The sequence below is a fragment of the Poromitra crassiceps genome, assembly GCF_964638095.1.
Source record: "Poromitra crassiceps genome assembly, chromosome: 1".
In the NCBI taxonomy this organism is placed as follows: domain Eukaryota; kingdom Metazoa; phylum Chordata; class Actinopteri; order Beryciformes; family Melamphaidae; genus Poromitra; species Poromitra crassiceps.
The window spans coordinates 46,202,740-46,223,082 of record NC_139623.1 but is presented as its reverse complement, the minus strand read 5'-3'; the positions used below and the strand labels follow the sequence as shown (position 1 = coordinate 46,223,082).

The 20,343-nt window shown below is 42.4% G+C and overlaps 1 protein-coding gene across 6 annotated transcripts in view; it reads right to left on the bottom strand.

Annotated features, from left to right (window-relative positions):
• The window catches only part of usp25 (ubiquitin specific peptidase 25), a 112,053-nt gene extending 95,043 nt beyond the window's left edge, over positions 1-17,010 (bottom strand). For all 6 annotated transcript variants that reach the window (XM_083636056.1, XM_083636058.1, XM_083636059.1 and 3 more), the window contains exons 1-2: positions 16,850-17,010; positions 5,736-5,813 (exon numbers count right to left, since the gene is read on the bottom strand). In XM_083636056.1, the coding sequence (XP_083492182.1) occupies positions 5,736-5,813; positions 16,850-16,891 (120 nt within the window). In that variant the 5' untranslated portion in view covers positions 16,892-17,010. The remainder of the gene's footprint in view (positions 1-5,735; positions 5,814-16,849) is intronic.
• Between the last annotated feature and the right edge of the window lie 3,333 nt (positions 17,011-20,343).

Below are 20,343 nucleotides of genomic sequence, written 5' to 3'. Positions count from 1 at the left end.
TTTTTTTTGACCGTGGGATGTGCATCTAACCCTTTTACATCTCTTATATAATTATTGGAGCCACCGAACGTTTACAACCCATTCCACCGACCCACTAAGTGGCAACAGTGCTCTCCTGGCTAGAGGAAGGCAAGCATTTTTTTAACTTGTCACGCCATTCTCACCCCAGCCATTCTCATGAAAATGGATGGGGGAAAACGCTCTCGTTTTCGCGCTGATTGCTGGCGATGCGGGATTGCAAATTTACATAATACATTACAGGTGGAACACACTTTGAAACACGCAGCATAAATATGACCAGAATCGCAAAAGCTTCTCTCAACCAAAACTCCAAGAAGCGAGCGAGTCCATGCCGACTTCCTCAAACAGCGGCCGTGCAGACAGGCACAGGACAGCAGCAAAAGCACTGAGACTGTGACGGCCGCTGCAGCCAAGAAGAACGCCCACAGAGGGAGGAGTTGAAGCAACTCTCCCTCTCGCTCTCTCCCTCTCTCTCTCTCTCTCTCTCTCGCTCTCTCTCTCTCCCTCCCTCCCTCTCTCTCTCTCTCTCTCTCTCTCTCTCTCCCTCTCCCCCTCTCACTAGGATTAAACCTAGTGCGTCTCCCTCCCGAGAGGGAGAGAGAGAGAGAGGGAGGGAGAGCGAGAGGGAGGGAGAGAGAGAGAGAGAGAGAGAGAGAGGGAGGGAGAGCGAGAGGAAGGGAGAGAGAGAGAGAGAGAGAGAGCGAGAGAGGGAGAGAGAGAGAGAGAGAGCCAAAAATGAATGGTTAAAGTGACATTTCTATCGAATTTCACAAAAAGCCGTTTATCTCTGAATATTTTTTCTGACGCTAAAACCATGCTGTATTCAACTGCTAATGCTTACATAACTACTAACTCTACAAACTAACTCTTTTAGACAGAGAAAGTACACATTCTATTAGTACTTTTGAGATATTGTATGTTCACAAACTCCAAGCAGAAAATAATCCTCGGCTCTTGTAAAATGAGCCACAATCCTCAAAAAACGGCTTGGCAGAAGCTACCTACAGCAAGAAAAAAACGGCTGGCAGTCAATGTGTTAAGAATCGCAATATATATCGAATCGGCACCCAAGTATCGTGATAGTATCGAATCGGGAGATAAGTGAATCGGCACAGCCCTAGTATTAATGTATGCTTATATGTGAAAGCATGAGTATACTTCTATGTTTTTAAGGTGGACCCCAGGAAGAGTAGCTGTTACCTCGGTAACAGCTAATGGGGATCCAAATAAATAAACAATAAACAATCAACAATAAATAAACAATAAACCAATTTCAAAAATGTCTGCTCACATGACTTAGTTATACATAACAAATATGAAAATAGGTTGAAAAATACTAAAATTCTCCTTTAACACATTGAGTGCCAAGGACGTCTGTGCACGTCCTAAAAAAAAGTAACGAGGAGTGCCAAGGACGTCTGTGGACGTCCTAAAATCATAATTCATATTATTCCATAATTCTGCTGTTTAAGGTCGTACCTAGCCAGTGAGCATGAATCCCTTCAAGGGATCACACGGCGCCACCTTAAACATCGTCACGGAAGCTGCGCCACCCACCTCAGATCCTTTACTTTGTGCATGAGACAGCAGGGAAAGACGTGATCAAAGAGGAAACCGATGCATGCTTCAGCCAGAGCCGTACAGATTGCTCTGTCTGCAGCGGAGAGTGGGCTCGGCTGCATCCGCGCTCACAACTGAGCTCTTATGCTTCTATCTATCTCCACACGATTTCCTGCCAGAAAGCCAGCATCCGAAGCCGAACGGCCAAGCCTTTTCGTTCAGTCGCGTTTGCCAGCGCGCATCATTTCCTTGATGCGCGCTGGGATCCGTCCGGGGCAAAAACGGAGTCGAGAAAACAAACTCTGTGCGTGTGGGAGGAGCCCGCAGCTCAGAGGTGGAGAGGGGGGGGGGGGGGGGCACGCAGGCTGCACAGAAACCACACCACGCCACCACATCAGAAAACACCAGCCAGAGTCAGTGAATGTGCTCGAAATTAGAGTGCAAAAGGTATTCATAAAAGTGACTATATCTTGGAAAGTTAAAAAAAACGACAGAAAACCCTTGAAAGTGCACTTTTTTCAGAGGCTGTCATTTCATAATGGAACTGTCTAGAAACAAAATTTCTTCTTTGGAAGAAGCAGGAGTGTTCAATGTTTCATTAAAGTCCAGCCCCGTCAATATAGCCATAATAGAAAAAATTCTATAGCTGTTTTCAACTGAATGGAAGTGAATCTGGCACAGGCTAGGGATGGGGCCGATCCGATCCAATATCGGTATCGGGTGCCGATATGGCACTAATTCACGGATCGGATCGGAATTGGGAAAAAAAAAAAAAAAAAAAAAAAAAATTTGCAATTCCAGCACACAGCTGGCCATAATTTGTGTAATAATGTATAATAGTATCCTTCTTTGCCTTGTATATTTTCTTAATTTTGTCTGCTTTTTGCAAGGTATATTTAAAAAAAAAACTTATACAGCCTATACTGTATATTCAAGAAAAATATTGGTATCGGCATAATATCGGTATCGGCAGATATCCAAATTCAGGTATCGGAATCGGATCGGAAGTGAAAAAAGTGGATCGGTGCATCCCTAGCACAGGCTGCAGACAATTTTACTGAAGCGCTGTGGCACTCAATGTGTTAATGCAAGTCTCGGCTAGTCTTTCTGCACAGTGCTTATGGGTGGTCCCGTGCTGCTTGGGTAAGAACAGATTAAAATATAGCTGCAAGCGGCAATGGCAAAGGTTCAAGCCTTGCACAAATTGAATGCCTAATAGTCCTTGAGGCAAATTTGTAGAGCACGTTCAGGTGAACATGTGGAAAAACGTTGCTTGAAAATTGGAGAAACAGCCTGGGAGTTACAAACGGGTGTGAAGTTACGGCATATTTTGTGTTAGGCCACACCCACTTTTTACATCTGCGGCGCCCCCTTTTGGTCAAATTGCAAAATAGCATGTCAGAAATGCCATTCCAGATGAGGCTGAGAACTTTGCAACCGATTATGCGAATGGACTTGATTTACCGCTATTACATGCTTACACCATAGACCCCGCCCACTTTCACAAATGATGACAAAACTTCTGATCTTGACTAGGACAGCCTCCTTGATATATCTGCCAAGTTTCGCGATCATTGGACAAACAGGTGCGGAGTTTCTGGCTGATTTCTGGCGTTTATGGCGCCCCCTTTTGGTCGAATTGCAAAGAATTTGACACACATGGTCTGGGATGGTCTCCGAAGATCGGCAGGAAGTTTCGTGAAGATTCGTTAATCGGTCATGAAGTTATGACAATTTAGCTGAGAGGCCACGCCCTCTCACAACTTTAACGATTAATAACTCCGAAACGAAAGTAGATTTCAAAAATCCAACATTCAGGATTGTAGAGCTTGCTCCATAAATGCTTCCTGGCGATTTTGGTGGAAATCGGTGAAACGGTCTAGGAGGAGATGTCAAAAATGTGTTTTCCAAACTTTTCAAAATATCTCAAGTTATCCAGACGGACCTTGAGCGTCCTTATAGCAAATTTGTAGAGCAGGTTCACCTGATCATGTGGAAAAAGAATGCTTGAAAATCGGACAAACGGTGTGGAAGTTATGGCCTTTAAGGTAAAACCTCTAATTATAGCGCCACCTTCAGGCCGATTCAAAAAATATTCGTTGAGCAGAAACAAGCCCCCAATATCTGTCATTTTGAGAACGCAGAGTTGCCCACTTGCCCCTTTTATATATCTAAAATAGGGATGCACCCAATTAATTGAAGCTTGATTACTCGCTAATTAAGGATTTACTGGAGCATGTGAAAAATTACTCGATCAAAACAAAACAAAAAGCAACGTGCATTCTGTCAGTAGAACTGTGTTTTTAAATCATTTTTCAATGATCCTCCAGAGGGCGCAATGATATCACTGTAACAGACTGTTTAGAGTGTATGCGAGGCTCTGTGGATGTCCCCTCAGAGTTGCAGTAGAACAGGAAGTGGGGGACTTTGTTGTTGAGAGCCGGTGTTGACTAGTGTGCTAACGCTAGGCGCTAGCTGTCTGAGAAGAAATGTGGAAACGTGTTATAACGTTACAGCCTGACTCTCGTTTATTGTTTTATTAACAGAGTGTAAGTAATAGGCGCACCCGGACACTCAGCTACATCACTATAGCCCTTTTCAGACAAGTCATAAGATGCTCTACTTGAACAGTGTTCATTCGGATAAATTGGCTGGCTCCTCTTCCTCAAACCTGGAGCAACCCACCATCAGCGAGGAAGAGTAAGAGTTGCGATGCAAGTACAACAACAATCACTTGAACAATGTTCATTCGGATCCTAGTCTCACCTGGACTGGAGCTGAGCAACTCGGCATCAGCGTTTAAGCGCTGCGACGCCCTGCAGCAGAAAAAGTAAACAATCTGCGTGCAGTAAGTGAGCCCCTGCAGCCACGGCGGGGATTCTGGGCAAATGTCGACATGTCTAAAAGTTATGCCTCTACTTTTTTATGTGTTTCATAGCGTAGGCTATGCTATGCAATGCTGTGAGAAATATACAATAAGTTGCTGCTGTATAAATAAAGGTTTTATTGAGGAAAAAACGCATTTGGTATGGTTTGGAAAATTTTGTATTTTTTATTACAATTACTCGATTGATTGCTCGTTAACGTTACCAATGATCGATTTTAGATCAGATTTAAGATTAGATCCCTAATCTAAAATAATGGTAAATAATAACAGGTGCATCACAAACCCACAGTGAAGTGTAGAAACTTCAATTTGATATCTATTCCAAGCTGTCACTCTACATTTTACATAAACACCACCTGTAATGCCTACATTAACAATAAAATAAGTAATCTGAAGGGCTGGGTCATTTGAGCAATGACTGTGGGTGGCCTAATGCATGTTTTAATTTGTTTACAAACTGCTGTTAAACAAAACTGTAGAAGACGAAAAGCAGCAGTGAGCGTGTTCGACTTGTTGACGGCCTCACCTGACTGCGCTCGGCTGCTCTCGTCTGCTTTCCAGGCGAGGCGGCAGTCAACTCAAACGAGTGTGTGGAGCATACAGTCTATGGTGTGGAGCGGCTTTCTACCCCCAGTGATGCGCGCGCATTCATGAAATGACGTTGCCCAGAAACCCGTCTATAGATTAATTACACACAAAGTGAAATATTTCTAGCCTTTATTTGTTTCATTTTTCATAATTTTGGCCTACAGCTCCAGAAAACCCCCAAAACAGTATTTCAAGAAATTATAGTGTGAAGAAAATCAGCAGTTACTTCTCAGTTATTATGACTGACTCCAGCCTCAGTCCACTCCCTCTGAATCTCTGCCAAATTTTTGAATCATCTTTGCTTAACAATCCGCTGAAGTCCACGGTTATCCATGTTATTTCCATGATATTAGAATTTTTTGGAAAGTACCGTACTAATTATAGACATATATACACATATATATATATACCTATATATATATATAGGTATATACCTATATATATATATATATATATATATATATATATATTGTGTATATACGTCTATAATTAGTATCTTCTGAAGTCCAAGAGAAAGGTAGCAAAAATGTATAATTTGCTACATAATGTACACCTGTGTGTGTATGTGTGAGATAAGTCAAGACAGCTTTTAAAAAGAGAGAAAGTGAGTTTGCATAAGACAGTGTCTGAATGGATGTGTGTGGCAGCTCTGATATTAGCGTATGGCCGGGTAGTGTACCTGCAGTGCCTGCTGGAGCAGCTGGACGTCTGTGGTGCCTGTGACCTCCCTCAACTGGTTTATTAGAGTCTGCTGGTGCTATGGGAGGAGAGAGGGGACATAGGAAACGTCAGAGGGGAGCATAGAGGCAGAGAAGGCAGGTTTGGAAAAGCTTGGCTTTGCTGTAACAAATGAGCCAGGAGAGAAGAAAGGAAGATCTCCATGCTGGAGGCCACCGTCTTTAGCTAATGAGTGCACCAGGTTATGTCAAAGGCAGCTGGGGTGCATGGCCGTACCATACACTTAACCTGCAATGGCTGCAGTGAATGATGGGGGAGTGCACTTACTGTCAGCGACCAAGGCAGGCATCTTTTACAGGTAACAAGAGAAGAGACCACGGCTTTTACAAGTGCAGCGGACAACAGATAGGAGTAGGACAGTGGACTCATTCAAAGGCACCCTAACAGAAGCAGATCAACTCATAAAGATCAGATCTACAATATGTGAAAATGCACTGATGTTAAAATGATTTCCTTCATCACCTCCGACCTCAAGTTGTTTCAGTACTAACTACACCTACAACAACAACATGTATCTGTAGTACATTATCCGTCACATCATTTTGCTGTCAAAACTGAAAAAATAACACAGCATGGTAATTCGGAATAATACACTCTTTATTCAAAGCCCCAATCAGTAAGATTTTTGACATTTTTTACTGTAATATATCAGCTTTTTAGTCACAGGACATCGTAGATTGACTTGTAACAGGGAGACCCTCGTCTTTATTTATCCCACACCGCCCTCCATTGGCCAGCACTGGGACTAAGCAGTTTGTCTGCCACGTCCCGTAGCAAGAAAAAAGAAAAAAGAAAAGCATGCGCGCATGCGCTGTACAGCGGAAGCGCTGTGTTCATGAAAACAAGGAAGTAACTCGATTCGGATTTGCTACGAAAATGATGTTTCATGGAACTATGGATTATTATTTCATCACGTGGTGAGTACCCAATGTCACAACATGTACATAGAGCTTTCTGGCGCTGTGTTTTGTTGACTTTGAACGGCGATATCGTTATCGATACTAATGCACGCAGAGGGCGCCTGCAAAAGTTACTGAATGGGGCTTTCAACCATTGAAATGCCAGCTGGCTGGGAGAGGGGGAAAGTGAGATATCGCACCTGGTGCACATCAGTTACGATGCCAAGCATTCAAAATAACATGTAGAAACTTTCGATCAAAAATCAAACTGTGGTCCAAATAAACGGCAAACATAGACCTCACAGCTGCTTGCCACAAGAAACCGCTGATGTTTGTTTGCCAACTAGACAAGTGGCATAACAAGCTGAACACGTGACGTCAGTGTTCATGGCCTCAGAAGGAGTTATTGTCGCTCTCTTGTTGAAACCAAAGTATCTGCAGGCTCGTTGGTGACATGTTAAGTTTCAATTGGACATGGTCATAATATTAGCAGATTGTTGATTAGTTCCTCTCAGATACAAATGCAGTCCCAATTGTCACGGCCAGATAAACAGTTAATCAATGTAATCACTCTATAGAAATTGAAACTGACGTTACCTTTCTGAAACACGACAGTATTATTGGGCTGTGACAAAATAGCGACAGTTACACCAGACTAGCAACGGAAAGATAACGATTTACTTTCAGATGCTTCTTTCACCTTTGGAGAAACAAATAAAGCACTTGGGATTTTATTTTGAAATCCTTAAGCGGAAGACCTATACTTTTACGTTCTGGCTGCGTGGACGCTTGACGAATTTGAAGTTTACCTCAAGAGACGCCTGTTTTCTTGTTTTCTGGTGGCATATTCCGTCATTTTGGTTCCATTGGACACAATGTAAAGACAATTTAAAGTAAATAACCGTCAGATTTCAGCCTGTGAGAACTTGTAACATGGATGAAAAGACTTGGGAAGCACTGACGGTAAGCGATTGGCAAACGCAACTTGCAACACAGAAGCACTGATTCGCTAGCCAGGCTACTGATTCAGCACAACACAAGCCGTGTTTATTTTATAGTAACGAGTAACGAAGATGCTTTTGGGAAATGTATCGGAGTAAAAGTATAGATTTTATTACAAAAATGTAGTGGAGTATAAGTGTAAGTTGAAAGAAAAATAAATACTCAAGTAAAGTACAGATACTCAAAAAAATACTTAACACGTTCACTGCCAAGGACGTGTTAACACGTTTTCAGAATCCAGCTGTTGACTGCCAACGACGTGTTTCAGAATCGATTTTTTTGTGACAGTGGGACGTTGATCTAACCCTTTTACGTCTCCTACACCAGAATTGGAGGTATTGAATGTGTATAATCTATTTTACCGACCCACTGAGTGTCGACATGTCTCTCCACAGTAGAAAGAGGCGACCCAAAACTGGAGGGAAAAGCGCGAGGAAGCCGTTCTCATACTGTAAAATTGATGGCGAAAACGCTTTCACTTTCGCGCTGATGCACAGCGGTGGGGGGTTCCAAGAATAGATTGGATGCACACTTTGAAACACGCAGCATAAATATGACCAGAATCGCATCAAAGCTCTCAACCAAAACTCCACGAAACGAGCGAGTCCACCCAGACTTCCTCAAACAGCGGCCGCGCAAACAGGCAGCAGCCAGGCAGCAGCAACTTCGTTGTGACACGCCCGCTGGAGAGCCAGGGAGGCAGGAGGAGAACACACACGGAGGGAGGAGTTGGAAGCAGAGGGGGGTTTCCTGCTGTTATGGAGGAAATTACTGTTCAAAACTATTGTTTAGATGTCTGACTCTTACTGATGCCAAAAATGAATGGTTAAAGTGACTGTTCTATCGAATTTCACAAAAAGCCGTTTATCTCTGAATAATTTTTCTGACGCTGAAACCATGCTGTATTCAACTGCTAATGCTTACATAACTACTAACTCTACAAACTAACTCTTTTAGACAGAGAAAGCACACATTCTATTAGTTCTTTTGAGATATTGTGTGTTCACAAAATCTTAGCAGAAAAGAATCCTCGGGTCTTGAAAGATGAGCCAGAATCCTCAAAAAAACCCTCTGGCAGAAGCTAACTACAGTAAAAAAAAAAAACGTCTGGCAGTGAATGTGTTAAGTACAGTAACGAAGTATTTGTACTTTGTTACTTTACACCACTGCTAGCTTGGAAGGAACCCACTGCTAAAGTGACCTAGGCCTATAGGGCAACAATGAATAATAATAATAATAAATATAGCCGCAAGCGGCGATTGACGGGGTCCAATCATCCGGTGACCGGGGGGATATATGAGACATAATAAATACCAAATAGTGCACATTTATTCAGAGTTGGTAGGTGCACAAGTAAACAAAGTTTGGTTGAGATCGGGTCCCCTGACGGTTTCCAAGCAGTAGTAGTAGCAGTAGTAGTAATAGTAGCAGTAGTGTTGGTAGTAGTGGGAGTGGTAGCAGTAGTAGCAGCAGTAGTTGTAATTGAGCGGTTAATGAGTTGTGGGCAATTTAGTGTCAGGGTGTGTTTGATTAAAAGTTTAGAGATTTATCATTTCATAACGGTTTGACATATCCAAATCATTTTGATAACTTTAGATCAGAGTAGTCCAGAGATGACCCAGAAAAAGTTTGGGGTGATTTGGCCAAATGGTCTAGGGGGAGTTTGCAAAAAGAGGTTTTTGAGCAAATCCAAAATGGCGGAAAATCTGGCAGATGGAAATGGGCGTGGCCTAGTAGGTTAGATGCATGATGCTCCAGGGAAACCAGTAGATGTGGAATTTTGATTCTACGACTCGTGGTTCAGAAGTTATGGACCAAAAAAACTTGAAATTGGCTGTTATAGCGCCACCATCTGGTGGATTGGTGTAATGTTTTTCCTCTGAGTAGTAGGGCTGGCACGGATCACGGATAATCCGTGACCCGTACGGATCAGCCCCCATGGTTCGGCACACGGTTCGGAATGTCGTGGTCCGCGTAGTATAGAATCTATACTACTAGTGCAGTGCCTGTTCCGGGGTGGTGCATGGGGGAACAGGCACTGCACTAGTAGTATAGATTCTATACTACTAGTGCAGTGCCTGTTCCCCCATGCACCACCCCGGTTATAGTTATCTATACTATAGATAACTATAACTGAAATAACTAAAATAAATCACTCCCCGAGCCTCCCCTCAAACTGTTTGAGCCCCCTGGGGAGGCCCACCCACTTTGCTTGTGTAGGGTTACCAATCATCTGGTTCTTCTAATTAGCTTTTGTCTCGTTTTCATCTCGCTGTTTCTTATGTGATACATGTTTTTGTGATACATGCATTTTATTATATTCTATTTGTGTATTTTATCTCATGTAATACATGGGTTTAGTGTATTCTATTGCAATGTCTCTGTTATGTCATGTATAGCTATCGTTTAGGCGTCAGCTAATGGGGATCCGTATTAATAAACAAATAAACACTGTTTTACAAACATCTTCCTCAGGTGAGCCACAAAAAAACATTAATATCTGAACTAGGGTTGGCACGATGGATGATGGCATCGACCATCGTCGATGGGCCGACCCCCATCTTTATCTTTATCTTTATCGTTTATTGAAGCAGGGACAGTACACAATAAATATATTGCACCAGAGATAGCTAAAAGCTAATTTGCATCTGTAGTCCCTGGGCACACAGAGTCCTGTGCACACACAGTACATATCAAATACAGCAATTAAAGGAAAATCCTATTGTCTAAACCATACATGGGCAACATGCGGCCCGCGGGCGCCCCCTGTGCCGCCCGCGATGGAATTGCAACAAAAAAAAAATTACAGTGCACCTGAACGCAACATGCAAGATACCCGCTGAATAAGTGTCCAAATGTTCATGTCATTCTGGCCAATACTCTTCTGTTATAGCATTTCAGTCTGGAATATGGAATATCTTTCAATAATATTTATGACTAAAAGGCTAAAAGTAATCTCATGTGTAAGAAATGACTGTTCTACATTGAAGTAGAAATTTAAATAATTAACTTGATGGTTTTGGATTTATTTAGCTTCAAGAGTGCATTTTTGTTCTTGTGTGACCCTCAACACAGGCTTTGAGAATCCCAGGCCACTTACTGATACTTAAATGCTTAAAACACTCTGGTTTATTTCAAGAAAAACATTTCGGCTAGTGGAAATTCGAATTGGCTGGTAACTTTAAAATCTAGCAGCCATAATGGCAGGTGGTGAAAAAAGTTAATTTCAAGCCCTGCAGGGAGAGCAGGTGGTGACATAGGAGTGAGTGAGAAAAGGATCAAATATTGGTGGTTAAGACTGAATAATGACATCACAACTGTTAATTTAAAATGAGTTATTCCTCTAAACCTGGCTTCAAATGCCCAACATTTTTCGCGCTGGCGCCGTTCAGCCCTCAGCAAAAACTGGTAGCGAGGACATTTTTTTGTGGCCCTCTCTATCATCAAAGTTGCCCATCCATGGGTTATGGCATGACAATATTTGTTCGGCCCCCGGCAACAATCTGGGTTTCTCATGTGGCCCCCCATGAAAAATAGTTGCCCACCCCTGGTCTAAACAATCAAGATACATGACAAAAAATTATACTTACTATTAGCAAGATACTACATATACAATGCGCATAACAGTAAAAATAGAACACACAGGGCCCTATTCTCCCACAAGCCTTCGGCGCTAAAACGGGCCTTAAACGCAAAAAAACGTGCCTTGCGCCTGTTTTGGGACGATATCAATATGGCTTTAGGCTGCCAAATGCGCTTTAGGCCGAATGGGCGTGGCGCAGTCCCAGAATGGGCCAAAGTGGGCGTGTCGGCGCTAAATACCGGCGTACTGCTATCTTTCGACCTGGCGTTAATTTAGCGCCTTGCGCCTTTGAAAAGCAGGCCTATTCAGTGGGGCAGTTGCACGGAGCGCTCCCCTCTGGCTCTCTCCTCTTTCACCCTTCTCTGTGTCACCTCTCTCCCTCTCTCCTCAGTCTGACAGGCACAATACCGACTGTCTCTGACTCCCTCGCTCAGAGTCCCATAGAAAAAATAAGCTGTAACTTCACTGCAATGTGAATGTCCCAAGATGCATTGTGTTTCTCCATTTCGCGACTAAATAGCAACCAAATGAGCCGAAAACCTATATTAAGGGAGGATCTAAATAATGTGTAATGGTAAGACAACCTCCAATTGTAGAACATTTCAATATTGGACCAAATAAAACATCGAAATGAAAACACCACCCTATTTGAAACATATATGTCCTACTGGGGCTATAAATATCCCTTGTCGATTTAACGTGATTTAGATAAGTGACAGCGGAACGCGCTTCGGAAGCTTCTACTGTCATCTGCTATACTGTGATGTCCGCTCCAATAACTTGGCCCTACTCCACATTTAGTTTTACAATAAAAACACATTTATGCAATGACTTTACATAATGTAGGCTATATTTATGTGCATCATCCTTCCTGCAGCAGGCGAGAGAAAATGATATCTTTCTGGACAAACTTTCACCAATCTAATAGGCTATATTTTTCTAGCTGATGCGTTTAGAACATTATTTTCACTTTGATCTTGCTATAGTGTAGCGTATTTACATGCTTGCAGTATTGAAACTGCAGTTAGATTGGTTTGAGAAGCATAATAATATGGAATAATAGCCTATAATGCAGACAGACAGACTGGATGAAGGGAGGGGGGGGGGGGGGGCAGAGCGTTTGGCTTTCGTCTGGTTTTGCGGGATCACTGGAATTGGAGCTAAAAAGGCAAGCGTGCGATTCGTTTATTGCAGTTATCCAATGAGCATGACGGTGCATAATTTTACGCTTAAAAGGCGTGGTTGTAATGGTTGAGGCTGCGTCTAGCGCCAGCACGACGATATCAAGTGCGCTGGTCCACGCCCACTGATTTGAGCTGCACCAGGCGCTCGGCCTAGAAACAGCGCCGATGCAACGATAGGGACCATAGAGGTAGATAGCAATCCACTAAAATCACACATTGGCAAATGATCCATCGACCTCTGACGCTTCTACATCGGACCGATTTAATAATAAAAAATGCCAACTCCACTCAACCGTGACGCACGGGGGACACGCGGGCGGCATTAAACAAGCGTACCCTGTCCTCAGTTCAGAGAAGCGATAGAGCGGAGAGGAGGGGTAGGGGAGGATAAGCAGAAGTCGGTTGTGTTGTTGTGAAAATGTTAAGACAAAGAAGAAACTTCACACGTTCTTTCCTGTTTTCCACCCAATGTGAGTAATTGCACAATTGTTACAAATCTTCAACTGTGAATTCAACTCGCCTGTTTCCATGAAGTCGCTCCATTACATAGGCTGCTGCTGCTGTGTTTCTATCTCTCCTTAACGTAATGTTAAGTCAAAACTGAGCCAAAGTCAAATCTGTAACGTTAACGTTATTTGTTTTGCGCCTTTCAATATTGCTGGTAGTGAGAGCCTATTGCTTCAGCCGCCTGGCTCTGTGCTACCCTAAATTCAAGCACTTTCAAGGACGCATATCTATTTTCACAAACTTTTAAGGCCTTGAATTTATTTTCCAAATTCACAAACCGGCTATCGCCGGGGGAGGCATAACAAGCTTGAATCAGTTTCTGATTCTTACACAGATAAATAGGGGTACTCCGATCACGTTTTTTGCCACCGATGACCGATTGCCTATTGGAAATATCTGCCCAACCGATCATCGACTGATCACCGATTACCGATATATAAACTCCTCAAAAAAAGTTTGGTAACGTTATTTCGGTCAATTATTTCTCCCCTTTAATAATACCAATTGGTATTGTATTTTATATCATTGGAAAGCCTGATTAGTCACCTTTACAACGGGGTACAACTTGTAAGGATCGTGCATTCAGGGATGAGCAACACAGCTAAACGTGCGGGTAGCTCCCCCAAACTTTTTGCCAAAGTCTCCTGCAATATTCTTCTGTTGGTATTTCTTTTTTTCTACATCAATATTTTATATTGTGTAGGCTAAAGGAAACTGCCAACATGATCATTTGTGTGTGAGACAATTGGAGCACAAGACTGTGTTGAACTAAATGGCTAGAAGAATGTTCTTTATAGTTCAGTTCAGTTCCCTCAGTTCAGTTTATAAAGGAACAAAAATATTCCACTTTGGGATTTCCATGTTACCAGTTCAATGCAGTTCAGTTCACTCAACAAAAATACTCCATTCCGGGATTTCCCTGTTACACAAGAAAAATAACTTGGAACAAGGAAACTATTTTATCGATTTATAAGCTAAAGCGGCTAAAGCTAACCAGAGCTATTAACGTTACGAGGATACACGCAATTTACGCAAATATGGATCAAACACAGACGTAACAGCATGCAAATGCCTCGGTAGGCGGGAGGACTAGAGGTAAATTCTCTCTGCTGAGTCTGCTCTAATCACCAGCTGATTTGTGTGATTCAAAGACGCAAGGGGTGTGTTGACAGTAGGGATGTTCATTTTGAAAATTTTCCAAAATCGATAATCGGTGAAAATTAACGATCAATTATCGATTATCGATCATATTAATACTTATATTTCTTTTATTTATTTTTTTACAAAATGAATGCCTATGGCAGAAAATACGAAAGACAACGTGTTCTCCTCAATGAACTCTTTATTTCAATGTGTCTCCTCTCCAACACTCTGCTGTCCCCGGCGCATGCCGGTGTGAATTCCCCATGTTTAAAACAGTTTTGTTGGCACAAAGGCCCGTGCCCAGCCAGAAAACTAGAGACTATATGAAGCTCCACCTCACGTTAGTCGGCTGTGCAATGGAGTGGGGCGAGGAGGAACTAATTCCACCCAAACCTAGTCCAATTTTTTTTTTTTTTTTTTTTTTTAATAATAACAAAATCGATCCAAATGCCACAGGATCGATTCCAATCCTTAACGATCAATTATCGATTTTCGATAATTGATGAACATCCCTAGTTGACAGTCTGGTGTGGTGTGTGGAGTGAGTACACTGACGAAAGCAAAGCGTGTGCTTTGCAACACAATGATAAACGTTAGAGCACAATATGAAAGTTAAACGATAGACATTGAAGACATGAAAATGGGCTGCCTCATGTTTCTCACGTGCAGCATGATCGGCTATGCAATCGGCGACAATAAAGTAATATCTGCAATCAGCCGATCGCATATTTGAGGTCAAAATCGGCCGATACAGATTGCGTCTCGATCGATCTGTGCACCCCTACAGATAAACAATAACGGTAGCTCCATACCGAATTAAAACTAACCCATGGCTGGGTTCTATGGTGTGGGTGGCTCCTTTTGATCTCAATTGCCTAAAATATGATTCTATGTCAATAAGAAATAAAATTGAAGGGCACATTTTAAGATCCATTCTTTTGTGTTTCAAAATAAGAAGGCATTACTGTTCACTGACAAGGTACAATACTGAAATAAATAAGCCCTGGACCCTTCTCATTCTGTTGATAACAGTCATGACTCTCCATGCCTCTCCTCCTCCCCCTTCACTAAATGTTTGATGAAATCAGAACTACTGTTAATATTAAATGAGCCATAGAGACAACAATGTCCTGACCTCAAACATTCCTGATTAATCAGCACGTATTACAAGATACAGCCTAAAATGAAGTAATCTGAAGTTGAAGGACTGCTGAAGATGTGTCCGTTATTTCACTAAAATATTACTAATGATGAAGTTGTATCAGTTGCTCTGCCACAAACAAGCTTTGAGTCCTCTGATGTGGGTCACTAATAGCGGGCAGTAATTATGCATGATTTGCATCCTTCTATTTTTAGTAAGTCTGTTTCAACATTAATGTGGCAATAATCACGCCTTCATTCAAACCAATCACAGGGCATACTGCATATTAATCAGGTTTGTGTAACACTGCTGCTTTTTTTGGTTTGGGTCATGTTTAAGTCTGGACTCAAATTAGTTATTTTGGCCCATATTCCTGCCTTCTGAACATCAGCCCAGAAAATAATCAATTCAATGTAGTGGCCAATATTTTTTTCCAGGCCTGTAGCGTTATATCAGCATTTGCTTTCTACACTAACTTAGGCCTATACAAAATAGACATAGTGCTACTGGAATCTGCGCAGGGCAGTAAAAGCATGATAGTAAGTGAATATAATTTGAACATAAATATATTTTTTAATTGCGACCTGCAGACATTTCTGCAAAAAATGTTGAGGTTGGATCCAGATTTAACATCAGTCAAGTCCTTACATCACCAACCACGGGCTAATGCTATGTTGACCATGATGGTCAATGGATACATTTCACGAGTAATAGCAAAGGAATCAAACCACGAATGCACTTTGCTAAAATGTCAGTACGGTCAACTGTATCTGGTGATCTGCCTTTGGTCCAAGTCCACAACTATTGGCAATCTTTCAAAAATAGCATGCATTGCCTTGCAGATGTTAAAACACTTGGCATGCTAGCTAGCAGCGCAGTCCCATCACACTCCAACGTCACCGCTGGCCACGACTTGTAAACAAAGATATCATGTTATGACTTATGAGTAAGCTAACAAACATTTACGAACAGAAACCACCAAGTGCTACGCCTTTAAACCTAACATTAGCTAACGTCCTTAACGTAGATGGGAAAATAGATCATGCGCCGTCTTTAACAGCGTCCTGTGAAAGTAACCAGATTGACTAGCTAAACAATAGTTGATAACAAACGAATCTGTCAGTGTCACTCTCGGCCTTGTTTAGTTATTTCAATTGACGACACAGTTAGCTAAGGTAACATTCGATAACGTTAACAAGCGCAGCCTGAAGCTCGTCTTTAACATGCGCATCATAACTTGTTAACGTTACAAAACAGCCAACATTAATAGCGCAAATGTTTAACTTGGCGTTACGTAGTTACTCAAGTTAGCAAATGCAAGCTAACGTTCAGCAGCTAGCAAAACATGAGTAACGCTTCACGTTAAGTTAGGCCGAATTAACTTAACTACGCTAGCTAACGCTAATGTTACTTGTGATTGGCAAATAGTGCCTTCAGCTAGCCTGTTACCTTTATGAAACAACTGTAACTGTAAACGTAACGAGCTAGGTAGCTGGCTAGCCGAATTGACTGCAAGTAGTTTGAGTCCGAAAACTTAGCTAGCTAGCCAATTAGGCTAAAGTTAGCAAGCATCCAAGTTAGCTTCTCTAAGCGTACCTTCTGAGAATGCTGCTGGAGGACATTCTGCTCCACGGTCATGGCCGGTTCAGAGTGAAATGAAGTTCAATTGAAACCAGGATAAGCCAAACGCACAGTTTAATTGTCACCAAAGCGAATAAAAACACGGTGCTAAGATGCCCCCTCCTTAACCAGCGACATAACGGGCGCCATAGCAGTCACTAGCGCAACGTCAGGCATGAAAACATTGCTGCTCCCTGCCTGTGATCTGGGATCGATTACTCAAGTCTGTGTGAATTACGTCACGGATCAAAATAGTGAGAATGACGTCATTTTAGAATTACCCACGAAATAATACATTTAATCATTCACAAATATTATACTGTCGACTACCACTCTAATAAAACTAAAGACAAATACAAAAACTGTAGTAGGGTTCTGTCCAATTATTTTTTGAATAATTGTTTAGGCCTACCTACATATTTATAGATTAATAATTCACAAATTATTTTGTCTTCTCACAGATGGTTGAGTTGAGGAGAATCAAATGTATTAAATTCATTGTATCTATTTTTATTGTTTATTCTTATGTAGTCTCGCTTGCCAGACTCTCTTCTTATGCAACAGAAGGGAATATTTGGTGTTTTGAATGTTATTGTTTATTTACCTTCCCCTGCAGGGAACTTGACACAGTCGAGCAACGGCTCCTTGCCTGGAAAGCAATGGGTAGGCTACTGAACTGTCTCCAAATGAAGGGGGTAGCTTGCCTTTTTAGAGTATCTGCAAATAGCCTACATGTAGGCCTATGCTCTGATGAAGGTCTCATAGACCGAAAGCTCAGTATTAAAGTGAACTACTGGATAGATTTAAGTGTGTGGAATCCCTTCTTTTCACTTTAGAGTAGGCCTATCTGCAGGCTGTATCCCACACAATATGAAAAAAAAGGCAAAATAATGCCAAGGTATTCTTCAGTGGGACTGATAAATAAGTCATACAGAGCTTGATTAAGCACATATGAGACCATTTAGGTGTTAGACTGTTAGATTAACTTATCACAGTATAAATATAAATATTGGACATACTGTAGGCTACCAAATCCATACCACTCAGTTATTATTAACTGCAAACTGCATTGTATCCTTTTAAAAGAAAGGGGGAGGGAATCTAAGTAGCCTAGTACTGTTATAGTCCCGCCCAGCTCGTCTCGCTTATTTGTCTCATTCCACCGATCAAAAACGGGGACAGCCCGGGTTGTATTGGGGTCGAGTCGTGCTACTTTTAGTACCTGCCTCGTCGAGGTTCTATTCTGTGAACCCGGGTTCATACGGTGATGTGAAAACATTGTAGACGACTGATTGGCCAGGCAGAATCGTGTTTACTCTGTCTATCCTACTGACTGTCAATGCAGTGCTGCATACCAGTTTAGTGGTGTTTACCTTCTCTTCTTATCTGTTATGCTTTTCCATCAGTCTTTTGTGTTGCTGCCTTCGCCTCTGGTGAAATAAAATCATGGCGGTGGTTTCAATTGTCCAAAAGTCCGCTGCTCATGAAGCGCTTGTAGTTGAGTGCTGCGTCGGCTCCGCTAGGCCGCAGGCGGGGCTCGGGTGAAGCCGCGGTCTTGCCTGGTGAGGCCGCCGGGGTACAGGCTTCACTCTAGCGCAACCCCCGTCCCTCGTCCCTCGCGCAGCGCATGTGAGTTTTGACTAACAACAAAGTGATATCCATTCTCCTGGCCGATTGTCACATTTGCCCATGTACACTGTAGTGTAGGTCATTTAGAGGCAGTATTTCATAAACATTTTGGATTTAATTGTAACGTTATGTTATAGCCTACTTCGGAATATGGGCGGAGGGCAGATATGCGGTCGCTATGACGACCAGGTGTGGGCGGGGGCAGATGACCAGCGGTGGAAGCAAAACGTCCATCGAGTTGAAACAAGTAGAGCCGAGTGGTGACGCGCTGTGCAGGGCTGTAAAATGTGGTGGAAATGAGCCATTATAGTCCTCACATGTTTCCATCCAGTTTCCTGCCTCATTTTATATTCAGGTTAGTTTGGTAAATCATTGCTCATACAAACATTTTTCTTTTTTTGTAAATAAAGGACATTTGCTAATTTCTTTTCTTCAGTGTCAATCACTGTCATTCTCCTTATGCGACTACGAATTTAAAACACAAATATAGGCCCCATACACGGACCCATTTCAGTACCAGTGAACAAGCCTCAACTGTTTACCTTCGACTGTGTCGCCAGATTTGGAAATAACATCATCATAAAATTTGCGGATGACACCACAGTGATCGGATTAATAACCGACGGTGATGAGAGGGCCTATAGGAGAGAAATAGAAGATCTAACCCTATGGTGCCAAAACAACAACCTCTCTCTAAACACCAATAAGACCAAAGAAATCATTGTTGACTTTAGAAAGTCCAAAGTCATTCACCCATTTCCATCAACGGGTCAACTGTCGACATAGTCGACAGCTTTAAATTCCTGGGCACACACATCACAAACACACTCACATGGTCTCTCAACACCAAGTGCATCCTCAAGAAGGCACAGCAGCGACTGTACTTTCTGAGGCGCCTCAAGAAATTTGGCTTGAGCACCAAAGGCCTTGTGAATTTCTATCGCTGTACCATAGAAAGTGTTCTGACAGGGTGTATCACAGTGTGGTACGGCAACCTGACCGCCCAGGACTGCAGACTGCTGCAGAGGACTGTGAAGACAGCAGCTAAAATCATTGGCACAGATCTACCAAACCTCCATAACATCTTCACCACTCGCTGTAAAATGAAAGCCAAAAACATTATCAAAGACACCAGCCACCCCGCTCATACCCTGTTCTCACTCCTCCCTTCCAAAAAACGCTACCGGAGCATCAAATCACACACCACCCGTCTCAGTAACAGCTTTTTCCCCCAGGCAGTCAGGCTGCTGAACAGTTGACTCACACACACTGCAACGCACTGTCACTTTGTTGTGCACCATTATTGTATTGTACTGTATCGTGGTTTGTGTTATGTCTACACACACTGTGTACAGACATGTCTGTATCACGTGTAGCCTACATAGTTATGTAGGTCTACACCCTTTTTCTGTTGGTCTTTTTGACCATGTCCTTGTGTATGTAAGGCTGAGGGTTGCTCAGAGCATAAAGAATTTCATTGTATTATACATTGTATTATACTGTAACGGCACAGGCGAGGCCTGTGCGCGAACCCAGGTCTCCAGCTTACAAGCCCAACACGTTAACCATCAAGCTAAAGGGACAATCCCTTTAGCTTAGGCTCACGTGCTTGCTCTTATCCTTAGCGACCCAGGATCGCTACACTACATATGACAATAAACTACTTGAACTTGAACTTGGAGAAATGACAGTGACAACTTGGATGGGTTTCTCTCCTGAATCTCCATTATCCAAATCCAAATAGCCTATATGAATGCTGCATTCGGTTATGGTAGGAGCTGGCAAGTGGCAAGTGGAAAACACGTCATCTCCGACCTACATGCGTTCGAGCTATCAGGCTT